At 39.7% G+C, this 13,040-nt stretch overlaps 1 protein-coding gene across 1 annotated transcript in view; it reads right to left on the bottom strand.

Moving 5' to 3' along the window:
- The window catches only part of MAN2B2 (mannosidase alpha class 2B member 2), a 48,332-nt gene that overhangs the window by 20,114 nt on the left and 15,178 nt on the right, over nucleotides 1–13,040 (bottom strand). The window contains 8 exon segments of the mRNA XM_038400437.2: nucleotides 562–752; nucleotides 3,353–3,354; nucleotides 4,377–4,573; nucleotides 7,281–7,458; nucleotides 8,769–8,857; nucleotides 8,859–8,882; nucleotides 10,026–10,198; nucleotides 11,940–12,045. Of these exon segments, the coding sequence (XP_038256365.1) occupies nucleotides 562–752; nucleotides 3,353–3,354; nucleotides 4,377–4,573; nucleotides 7,281–7,458; nucleotides 8,769–8,857; nucleotides 8,859–8,882; nucleotides 10,026–10,198; nucleotides 11,940–12,045 (960 nt within the window).

Raw genomic sequence — 13,040 nt, 5'->3', positions numbered from 1 at the left:
TAGCCTTTAATTTTATAGCACAATATTACCTCCACAGTTGATTGCATCCTGTGACTAGGTGCTGCAGCATATAAAGGGTTAACAGGTCCCAACAGGCCACATGGCTGCTGTGGTCAGAGTGTAGAAGGAAGGGGAAGCTGGGTCAAAAAGAGGAAGAGAGTGGCTGAAGTGGGGAAAGCCTCTGAGGCTATTACCCAGTGTTTTCCCACAAGGTTTGCTTTGTTTTATGACCATTTTGTGGATAATAAAACAAGTCCTGAGGAAAGGGCCTTGAAAGGGCAGAGGCTTGGAGCTTTATTTGCCTTTCTAAGCTGGTGACGCCTACCACTAGCTCACATGCACACACACACTTAGATGCATAAGTGACAATACATAACCAAACAACTTGATTTGTGGGCACAATGACTGACTGAATCCTATTAGTTGTGCCCACCAACTAACCGCAGATGCAAATTATGGCCCAATACTTGCACAACAATTATAATTTGTGAATTCGTCTTCAGAAGTGACGTTTGGGTAACAGTGTATATAATTTTCCTAATAAAAAATGTGGAAGTTTACCTCAGAGACTGCCCATCGAAGACTGTGGAGCTGCTGTAAGGCCCAGAATTTACAAACAGAACCTGCTGGATATTTCTGAACATACTGTGTGAAAAACGACTCTCCAGCATAGAGAAGTGAACTTGCTCTCCGTGCAATTCCTTTTAAAACACTGCGGGAAGTATAAAACCCAGTCCACGCTTGAAATGGTTCTATGAAGAATTTGAGCGACATGAGACACAATAAAGTACTGTACCTTGCTTACTTCATTTTTGACTAGTTACACTCCTCAACTATGCAACTTCTTATCTATAAAAAGCAACAGCTGGTGAGGGGAAAATAATGCTAAGCACCCTTTCTCCACCCATTCACCGCAGAGCATTAAATAGACACGACCAAGAAGCTACAGTACTTTGTACTACAAACTTAGTAATCTGATTGCTGATTTGAGGCAATTATCTGTGAAAATACGCCTCTTCTTGTTGAAATTAAGTTCCCATGAAATTGTACAAGACAAATTCAGTAGTGTCATTGAAGCACATTTATTTTTAATCAATAAAAGAAGGGCTTTCTGATTGATAGTTATAATTTGTTATGAACCATCCATATGCCTGACTAAAAGGAGGAGGGAAAACAGAATGAGCTTTAATTTCATTTCCTTGGCTGGAGTAGAATGGGTGATATGGTAACAGCATTCAGGACTACAAAGAGATCGCAAAATGTATCAACAGATGCCCTCAAATGGTCAAAGAGGAGAATTTCAATTATTTGTTTCAGAGTAGCAGCCGTGTTAGTCTGTATTCGCAAAAAGAAAAGGAGTACTTGTGGCACCTTAGAGACTAACAAATTTATTTGAGCATAAGCTTTCGTGAGCTACAGCTCACGTCATGCATCCGATGAAGTGAGCTGTAGCTCACGAAAGCTTATGCTCTAATAAATTTGTTAGTCTCTAATTGTTTGTTTGTGAGGCTAAAAACAGAATATGTGGCCTTACAAAGTACACAAACATCTAAATATATACTGCAATAATGAGACAGGGTAAACCTGTTATAAAGAAGACGGTGATCAATTGTTCTCCATATCCACTGACGGTGGGACAAGGAGTAATGGGCTTAATCTGCAACAAGGACTATTTAGGTTAGATATTAGGAAAAACTTTCTAACTATAAGGGTAGTTAAGCACTGGAATAGACTTCCCAGGGAGATTGTGGAATCCCTGTCATTGGAGGTTTTTAAGAACAGTTTGGCCAAACACCTGTCATGGATGGTCTAGGTTTACTTGGACTTGTCTTTGTGCAAGGGGCTCGACTAGATGACCTCTCAAGGTTCCTTCCAGGCCTATATTTCTATGATGCCTTCTCTGGTATGAACATTGCACTTTTGTACCTAAATTGTCCAGAATCACACGTATACTTTGAGCTCCCAGCAGCATTGTGACAACCTGAGGAGCACCACATAGTGCAGCAAGTGCTGAGCAACTCAAATTAATGAAGATAATTTAACAGGTTTCCCAGATTATCAAGCGCTCCAGAGGTATAGGAGGACAAAAGGATTAGCAAACTACTCTAAGGTGGGTGATTCCACCCTCCCTAACAGTGGCAAATAAAAGTTCAGATATTTACAGATTTCTTTCATGTCCCCGCTTTGCCATCTCTTATCCTATCTGTGCATAACTAGTTCCTCTGGTCTGTTTTTACAGGACATACACTCTATTTCTCTCATCAGCTTTGTATACCTCTTTGGCTATTTTCCAGTTTATCACTTTCCCTTCTGTGCTGCGAAGCTCAAAGCACAGTGATCTTACTAACACTAAATAGAGAGAGACTGATTTTTTTAGGCAGTACAATAAGCTTACCCAATGCTGCCGAATCCTTATAAAGGCATCTAAATTTCATAGAATCATAGAATATCAGGGTTGGAAGGAGGTCATCTAGTCCAACCTCCTGCTCAAAGCAGGACCAATCCCCAGTTTTTGCCCACCTATATTACATCAGTGTAAATCTGATGACTTTAGTGGAGTTATGCCAGATTTACACTGGTGTAATAAAGCAGAATTTGACCCAGGATCCCTGCCCCAGAGTTCACAAGTTATTACCTTTCCGATTTCTAGAGACCTACTTCTGTAAAAACACCCAAGGGCAGCATGGCTTTAAACTAGTTTTTATATATAAACAACAGCATTGCACTACATGCTTATGTTTAGTGCACCTGCCATCACCCCTTCTTCCCCAAGTCCATCTTTGTATTGCTGTTTCCTAACCAGTTTTCAGCTTGTGATTATGCTTGGTAATTATTGCTCCTTCTTCACACGATATCTTGCATCTACCCACTGAACTCTCTCACTGAATTTTGCCTAGTTGTTCTAAATTCTGCAGACCTAATCCACTGTACACGACTTTCCCAAATCCCTGACTTGCAATCGTCAGGGGATCTGATTAGTGCATTATTACTCTATCTTTCAGGTCATCAGAGATTCACCAACAGTGGCACGCACGTACAGACATAGATATACTCCAAAACCTACCCTTCCTGGGATTTGCCTTTATTGATACTCACACCGCAAAGACAAACTTCAGGCTAAACTTTCTCCCACGCTGTGAAAAGAAAAGGAGTACTTGTGGCACCTTAGAGACTGACAAATTTATTTGAGCATAAGCTTTCGTGAGCTACAGTTCACTTCATCCGATCCTTAGAGACTAACATGAGATCCGATGAAGTGAGCTGTAGCTCACGAAAGCTATGCTCAAATAAATTTGTTAGTCTCTAACGTGCCCACAAGTACTCCTTTCTTTTTGCGAATACAGACTAACACGGCTGCTACTCTGAAACCTCCCACGCTGTGGTTTCCTTTCAGGACCCCTTGGGTTCCACCCCTTATTCCTGCTGCCTCAGAAAGACACTCCAACCCCTCTTAAATTTCAGAATTGGAGCTAATAGAGCCCACCAAATCGGAAAGAGTGAGTCAGGAAAAAAGCTCCTGTCAAGGTTTCTTCCCCACTCTGAACTCTAGGGTACAGATGTGGGAACCTGCATGAAAAACCCGCTAAGCTTATTTTTATCAGCTTAGGTTAAAACTTCCCCAAGGAACAAACTATTTTACCTTTTGTCCCTGGACTTTATTGCTGCCATCACCAAGCGTCTAACAAATATAACAGGGAAAAAGCCCACTTGGAAACGTCTTTCCCCCCAAAAGCCCCACAAGCCCTACACCCCCTTTCCTGGGGAAGGCTTGATAAAAATCCTCACCAATTTGCATAGGTGAACACAGACCCAAACCCTTGAATCTTAAGAGCAATGAAAAAGCAAAAGAATCACTTCTGTAAAGTCAGGATGGTAAAATACTTTACAGGGTAATCAGATTCAAAACATAGAGAATCCCTCTAGGCTAAACCTTAAGTTACAAAAAGACACAAAAACAGGAATATTCATTCCATTCAGCACAACTTATTTTATCAGCCATTTAAACAAAACAGAATCTAAGGCATATCTAACTAGATTGCTTACTGACTTTTTACAGGAGTTCTCACCTGCATTCCTGCTCTGGTCCCAGCAAAAGCAACACAGACAGAGAGAACCCTTTGTTCCCCCCCACAGTTTTTAAAATATCTTGTCTCCTCATTGGTCATTTTGGTCAGGTGCCAGCAAGGTTGTCTTAGCTTCTTAACTCTTTACAGGTGAAAGGGTTTTTCCTCTGGCCAGGAGGGATTTAAAAGTGTTTACCCTTTCCTTTATATTTATGACAGCTCCTTACACTCCTGTTACAATAAATTAACCCCAATGCCAGCTACTGATATCTATCGGTATATGCAGTGTATAAAAAACTTATTGTTAAGTACCTGTTGAATGGAGAAAAGTCTTGATAATTCTGAATATCCCATGTGAGGTTTCTGTTATACAATGCCTGGAAGTAATCACTGACAGTGGAATACTGGACGGTCACTCCAAATTGATCAGCATGCTTGTTAATATAATCTAATAATGGGTCCATGTTGGAGTACTGAACTGATGCATTAAAGAACTGTTTGTCACAACCCTGCAATTTAGAAAGTAACACATCTATATGAGTTAGTGTAAGTTATAGTTATAGCCAGAGTCCAAGAGCTGAAGACCTGAAGGGTCCATCAGATCATCTAGTCTGATCTCTTTGTATATCACAGGTTACTAACTACCCTCCAGTCAACCCTTACACCAAGCCCAAGAATCAGAATTTAGACCAATATATTACAGACCTCAGGAGACTGAATCATTGTGTGCCACAGGCAAAGAACAGGAGGGCCTGAGGTGCACTAGTGCCTAAAACTCTTGTAATGGCTGGGAATTGATTAAGCGGGACATCCCCAGAAGATCCTAGCAAGTGACCCACAGGTTATTAACTTCCATAATGAGGTAGTTTAACAATGTTCTTATATTACAATTCTTATCCACTGTAAAACATCCTTCTTCCTTCTGAGCTCATCTGCATAAACCAGTCAAAAGTTCAGAGCCTAAGTAGCAAGAATGGGTTTGGTTATTCAAATTGAACAACTGACAACTGACTGGTCCAATAAATATTATTACCTCACCCACCTTGCCTCTCTAATATCCTGGGACCAACATGGCTACAGCAACACTGACCAACTGCCATGATCGACAGGAATTAAGTTAGTCTACATTGCACAACTCACAAGAGCATGCATTTCCTTGGTAGGGAGGTTGCCCAATGTGTCTATCTGAGGTCTGGCAAGGGCAGTTTTCGGTCAATTCTCTCATTCCTTTGCTTGCTCTTGACAAAAAGAGAAGGAGTTTGTATGTATTTTTGTGAGCTGAGAATAAACAATCTTACGTCAGTGCTGAGTAAGTGGTGGAGAGGAAAGGAACAACAAAACACACTAACAATCTGGACAGAATAACCACATATGTTACACAATTTATTGACAACCTCCCACCTAGAATATGATAAGCCCTAGTCTAAAAAATGGATAAACGAATAGTTAAATGGGATAATGAATCCACAAAATATAAGCAGCCTGATTATCAAAAATGCATGTGCATAACTACACACTTAATTTGGATGCCCACTTGAACTGATTGCATCTGCATACTGAGCATCTGTGTGTACACACGTGTCTTATACAAAGCACAGCTATTTGTTATTATTGTGTGTTCAATCATAGCAAATGCACAGGAAAATTAGGCACACAATTAAAATTACTCATCCAGTGTATTATGTGTACACTCTTAAAATCAGTCTCATGGTAGATTTGTATGATGCACAATGATATATTCTTGGAAATCTTCCTCTTGTGCAAAAAACTTCTTTGAACACACTGCCTTTCAACAATGACCTCTGCAAGATTCCTACACCAGACCCACCTCACATCTTCACGTGATGTGTGAACCACAACATCTCTGTATGCATCATGGGGAATAAAGAACGCCTTCATAAATGTTAGTATACAACGCCAAGTTCAGTCTGCACTCATAATACTACAGGGTTGGGTGGACAGTTTGCACAGAAACATGAACTCACCCCCAAATCAGGGTGAATTCAGGATTATTTTTTGGTCTGCAAAAGTCAGCTTAGGTTTGGAAAGAGCCCCAAAGTGGCCTGATGATGACACACAGCCCCAGCTTTCACTCTAGCTCTTCTCTGAAGAACTTTCCTGCAGTTGACCCCAAACAGGCAATCCTCTGACAAAACTAGAGGTCCTGATCATGAGGGAATACCATTTACTAGCACAGTTTGTCTGATCACAGAATCAAAAGACCGAAGGGACCTCGAGAGGTCATCTAGTCCAGTCTTCTGTACTCATAGCAGGACTAAGTATTATGTAGACCAGTGGTTCCCAGACTTGTTCCGCCACTTGTGCAGGGAAAGCCCCTGGCAGGCCGGGCTGTTTACCTACTGCGTCTGCAGGTTCGGCCAATCGTGGCTCCCAGTGGCCGAGGTTCGCTGCTCCAGGCCAATTGGAGCTGCTGGAAGCGGCGGCCAGTACGTCCCTCGGCCCGCGCTGCTTCCAGCAGCTCCTATTGGCCTGGAGCAGCGAACTGTGGCCACTGGGAGCCGCGATCGGTCTAACCTGTGGATGCGGCAGGTAAACAAACCGGACCGCCCCGCCAGGGGCTTTCCCTGCACAAGTGGCGGAACAAGTTTGGGAAACAGTGATGTAGACCATTCCTGACAGGAGTTTGTCTAACCTGCTCTTAAAAATCACTAATGATGGAGATTCACAATCTCCCTAGGCAATTATTCCAGTGCTTAACCCCCTGACACTTAGGAAGATTTTCCTAATGTCCAACCTAAACCTCCCTTGCTGCAATTTAAGCCCATTGCTTCTTGTCCTATCCTTAGAGGTTAAGAACAATTCTTCTCCCTCCTCCTTGTAACAACTTTTTATGTACTTGAAAACAGTTGTCATGTCCCCTCTCAGTCTTCTCTGTTCTACACTAAACAACCTGATTTTTTTCAATCTTCCCTCATAGGTCATGTTTCTACACCTTTAATCATTTTGTTGCTCTTATCTGGACTCTCTCCAATTTGTCCACATCTTTCCTGAATGTGGTGCCAGATCTGGACACAATACTCCCGTTGAGGCCTTATCAGTGCAGAGTAGAGCAGAAGAATTACTTCTCGTGTCTTGCTCCCAACATTCCTGCTAATACATCCCAGAATTATGTTCACCTTTTGTGCAACAGTGTTGCACTGTTGACTCATACTTAGCTTGTGGATGTGTCATTAAGTTCTAAAGTGATACATTTACCCACGGCCATAGGACATCAGTAGTTTGGAACCAGGCTGCCCTCTTTTTAATGTTTGCCACCATGGTCTGTGCATAAAGGTGAATGGTGGCATCAGTAACAGGGACACTCATGTTGGGGTAAACACCATCTTTTGGTGGATCTGGGAAAACTGCAATTCCATTCCAATAGAACCCGGACCTAAGTGGAAAGAGAAAGCAACACACTACAAAAAGGACTTTTACAGCAAGTTGGGGGAAAAAATGGATGAAATCATGCAGGGATACAAATCCAATTTGGCACATGAGGATTCAGTAGCACAATTCCGGTTTACAATGGTTCTCAGTGTTTAGTTTCTATTACATCCATATGACTTATTAGCCCCCAATGGTGGCTAGTATAAACACACCGAAACTTAAGCTGTAGGAGAAGGTATATAGGTCTGATAAAAGAAGTATTTGGTTTGAGTTAAAATAGCCTGGAAATCTTCCTGCCCAGCCCCCGCTTTTCCTTACAAAAATATAATTTGCTGGCTAAGACAGAGTATCAAAGAGATTGTAGGTTTTAATGCAGGAGTTCTTAAACATTTCCATAGCATGGTCCATATGGCAGATTGTAAGCCACATCTATCGAGGTCCATTTCTTGATAAATGTGGCTTACAGTGTATCATAGGCTTTTAGACTGCCACCATCACTGTGGGCACCTTCCACATAAATCATTAGCACTAGCGAAATACCTGTCAGATTTCACGGAGTCTCTAGCTCCTTCTACATTGCATTCTATGCTGAAGAGGGATAAAAACAAAAACAAACCTCTGTCTGGGGTACTTTCTGTTTATGTTGGTTGATTTGTTCATTTTGGGTTATTTAGTTAGTTGTATTTCTTTTTTAACATTTTGGGGGGGGGGGTGGTGTCACAATAGAGCTATAAGTATTGCGTGTGCCACTATTGCTATGGTGGAAAGGCTTTTTTAAAGCCAATCCATTCTAACACTAACTTTTAAGGTCAGGAATGGAGAATAAAGATTCAGTCCTGTGAGTTGCTGAGCACCCTCACCTCTCATTGAAGCCAGTGGTCGCTGAGGGTTCTTAACATCTTGCAGGATTGAGTCTTAAGAGTCCTGCCACCTTTTAAGCCTAATAGAAGCCTCTGACAAAAGAGAAAATGCAAATTCTCTTAAACAGAATAAGCTCAGCAGCCAGTCAGTCATTCTACACTTTGCCTAAAATCCTAAGGGCTCATCTTCACGTGCAGCACTGCACCTGTGCCACTGTAGTGCTTAAGTGAAGACTCTTCTCCTGACAGTGTAGTTAATTCACTTCCCCGAGAGAAGCTCTCCTGTCGACATAGTGAAGAGTTAGATCAGTACAACTACATTGCTCAGGGGTATAGATTTTTCACACCCCTGAGCAACACAGTTATACCGGTATAGGTCTGTAGTGTAGACTTGGCCTAAAATTTGATACTACTGAAGTGACCAATATTCTGCAGGGTTTGGAAGCATTCAAACCTGTTTGAAAAGGGTATTTGCGATGGGGTGCAGTAGCGTTATTGATCCATAACGTGAGTGAAGATCTCATGGTTTTCAGATAAAGAGGGAAGAGCCCCTCCACACAAACTGAAGCTTTCTAAAAAACCAAAAAGAAATATTGCAGAAAAAGAATCACCATAAGAAACCAAACCTGCAGATAACAGAGTAATATAACATGTATAATATATAATAATATATATTATATATAATAATAATTAATAATGTAATATAACAGAGTAATAACACCTTGGGACTCAATTTTGCACTTCTTTACATGAACACAACTCCCACTGGCTTCAATGGAAGCTGTGTACATGTAACAGTTTTGGGCTAGCAGGGTCCAACCCAACTCCCACTGTAGTCACGGAGAGGTCTTCCATTGAGGAGGCACAAGGGGTAAAATCCTGGCCTAGTGAAGTCAATGAGCGTTTTGCCATTACCTTCAGTGAAGCCAGGATTTCATCCAAGGTTCATATAATCTCTGCCTAACACCAAGCTTATTGGGCGAGATTCTTCCTTCAGTACACATGTGCAACCCCTTATCTTCATTGGTTCATCATGTACAGCTGAGGGTAGACTATGGGCCATTATAATAAACAACAGATTTGGTATATCTGGGAGATTTTGCTCAAGATCAGAACTGGAACAGATGGGTTTATTTCTGAGAGATATCTACTCACTTCCCACCCATATTTTTCACAAACTTTTGTCCATAATAACTATCCAACAGTTTTACAAGTATAAATAAATTTCACTGGGTTTAAAAAAAATTCTTTGTCTCAGTATTCACTTAAATACAGAATCTAAAAAAAGGGAGCAAAAGAAAGATTTCTTGACTTGAAGCCTAAATTGCTATCTATGTTAACAGCATTATCTTACTTGCTATGTATTTAAGACCATTGTTCCAATCTCAAGGAGACTGTTCTCCTATGACTTGCCCTATTGCCCACTATTTATTGTGTATGTTTTTAAGATTAGAATAAATTCCTTTGTCTTTGACAAGAGGTCATGACGAAGTTTTCAACAGAGCAGAATCTGACAAATATTGTTTCACAAACAGTCTCACAAACATCTCACAAACAGTGCATTTTCTTCACATGAGAAAAATCTATACTTTTGTCTCGCTAAGCTCGGAGACATGCTTCTCTTGAAGTCAGAATTTACATACATCAGGAAAAGGCTGCAAAAGGGAGCTTGCATGCCAAACATTGGTTCCATTCTCTTGTGTAGTTTTACCTTGGTTTTCTGCATGTCATCCTTCAGATCATAGTCAATGCGAGAGATAAGGTGGGCATTAAATCCAGCCAGAGCATAAAGAGTAGGTGTAGTAGCAGAAGCTCCAAAGGGATCTACATGCCAAGAAAATCGAGGCCTCATCCCAAAGGTTTCATACAAAAATCCATGACCCTCTGTAAAGTAAAATTTGTTTTTATTAGTAACACATTTGTTCATCTTACAAGTTGCATTGGCATATGGTACTACAGTGAAGATTTATTTTTATTTTCAAATACACCTGAAGGTTTGAGGAATTTAATAAAGCCAAAGAATTCACAGCAGCAAGGTGCACACTGGTGATATTGCTTTGATATCCCAAGTATAACTGCAGTAAAGAGTTAATGAAAGAAATTATGACTAGATATAGAACTGGGAGGCAGTGGTGTGAGCCAGATTAAATTTAGGTTAAATCTCATATTGATGTCCAAATCAAGATGACAAGCTGAGTTTGAGGTAGACTCTGGTGAAATTATGCAAGCTGTTCTCATGAAATTTCAGCCACAGATCAATGAGAAAATAAATCACATCTGGTTTTGGATCCACACATTAAATGTCTCCCTCTATCCCCTATTTCCACTGAAATTAAATTAATTAAAAAAACCCATAGTCATTTCTATTAGTTTTAGGTTTAGTACTTTCCTTTCCATTTACTAAAACATAAAAGCTAAATTATGGGCTAAATTCAAATTGAGTGCAACCCTTTAAATAGAGTACAAAAAGAGCCAAGAAGTGAGTATAAAAAAACAGAATAGTGCTTGGGACCTTTAGTACTACAGAAATGCAAGATTGTCATTTTATAGTTCCAAGTTTGGAAATGCTTTTAGAAATATTTGAAGATATAATCATTTCTGTTTTATTGTGGATAGAAACTTATTCTGGGACTTCAGATCATGGCCTAATTTAATTATGAAATTTAGGGACATATTTTTTATTTCATCTCTTCCAAGCCTTGTGATTCTTACCATGTAAACAGTATTAGTAAAGGCTTTCATTTTCATTCTCTGACTGAAACACATTTCAGTGTGTAGTCTGTTTTCTCTTTAACATATGTTACCTAAGGGAATAGCGTATATAGTGTGAACAAGGTTGTTGTGATCCAATTAACTATACAGACAGGAGAGCATTTGAAACACAGGCTCCAAGAGCCCAAGCACTATCTAATCCAAGACAAACTCAGCAGACAATAACACAGGAATGAAGTGAGCTGTAGCTCATGAAAGCTTATGCTCGAATAAATTTGTTAGTCTCTAAGGTGCCACAAGTACTCCTTTTCTTTTTGCGAATACAGACTAACATGGCTGCTACTCTGAAACAGGTTTAGTTACATGGACAAAGACTGAACGGGCAATATTGAGGATCTGGGAGGGGAACATATGATGCTAATCTTTTTTAGAAATCAAAATCTGTTAGTTTCATTTGCTCCCGTCAAATTAGCTACCAAATCTGCATTTCCCTTTAAAAAAAATTATATGCATACACCTATGCACAGAATAAAATATGGATTTTAGAAACTTTTTAACCCTTCCACCCAAAAAAGAAGTGTTGACTGAATATGTAGCACATCTTTATCTCAAGGCTGTTCTTGGGAACCAAGGACTTTGTAATCAGTAAAACTGCCCATGTTCTAAGAGAGTATATAATGGTGAGCAATTAAATTACAAGCCAATTTACAATGATTTTCCTGTATACTGCAGTTTGTTGGTTGGAGTTTTTTGTATTTTTTTTAAGCAAAGAACTGTATGGTAAGTTTGCACTATACAGTAGATATTCATTTTTACAGAAACTTAAGTCAGTTCTTAAAAATCTAGGAAATAAAAATGAATTCAGAAACAAACAAACAATGAAAACTAAAAGTTAAACACCAAAGAAACATGCCTGTTAACTGTAAAATTTGGTCATCAATATGTGTCACAGCTTCATCATGCATCACCTGACCTCCAATTATGAATTCTAGTCGCCCTTCTTGAAGTAACTGATGTACCTATGATACAGAATATACAGAAGGCAAATGATAACACCATTACAATTTCAATCTTTACCACTAAGGCTATAAATATAGTCCAGGCCTTAACATGTTATCTAAGTGTGACATTTGTCAAATGTGGATCTACCTCGTATCCAGAGCGTACAGAGTGGTGTGGATATAAATGGAGAATTAAAATTGTTTCAGATCATCTTGGATAACAACCATTAATGGACCTATCCCTCCATGAACTTACCTAATTCTTTTTTGAACCAGTTATACCTTTGGCCTTCACAGCATCCCCTAGTAATGAGTTCCACAGATTGACTGTGCATTGTGTGAAGAAGTACTTCCTTATGTTTGTTTTAAACTTGCTGCCTACTAATTTCATTGGTTGACTCCTAGTGCCAGTAGTTCTAATCACTTTTCAAATGGAAGCTGTTCCATACCCCTAATTATTTTTGTAGAGCTTCTCTGTACCCTTTCCAGTTCTCATATATCTTTTTTGATCGGGGCAACCTGAACTGCATGCAGTATTCAAGGTGTGGGCGTACATAGATTGTAATGGCATTGTAGTGGCATTGTAATATTTTCTGTCTGATTATCTATCACTTTCCTAATGTTTTCTAACATTTTGTTAGTTTTTTTGCCTGCCGCTGAACATTGAGTGGATGTTTTCAGAGAGCTATCTAAAAAACCCAAAGATCTCTTTCTTGAGTGACAACAGCTAATTTAGACCTGATCATTTTGTATTAATAGTTGGGATTACCTTTTGCAATGTGCATTACTTTGCAGTTATCAACACTGAATTTCATCTGTCATTTTGTTGCCCAGTCACCCAATTTTGTGAGAACTCTTTGTAATTCTTCTCAGGCTACTTTGGACTTAACTATCTTGGGTAATTTTGTATTATCTGCAAACTTTACCACCTGTTTACCCCTTTTTCCAGATTGTTTATGAATATGTTGAACAGCATTGGTCCCAGTACAGATCCCTAGGGGACATCACAATTT

This window comes from Dermochelys coriacea, chromosome 4 (assembly GCF_009764565.3).
Source record: "Dermochelys coriacea isolate rDerCor1 chromosome 4, rDerCor1.pri.v4, whole genome shotgun sequence".
Taxonomy (NCBI): Eukaryota; Metazoa; Chordata; order Testudines; family Dermochelyidae; genus Dermochelys; species Dermochelys coriacea.
This window is presented reverse-complemented; position numbering and strand designations above follow the sequence as displayed.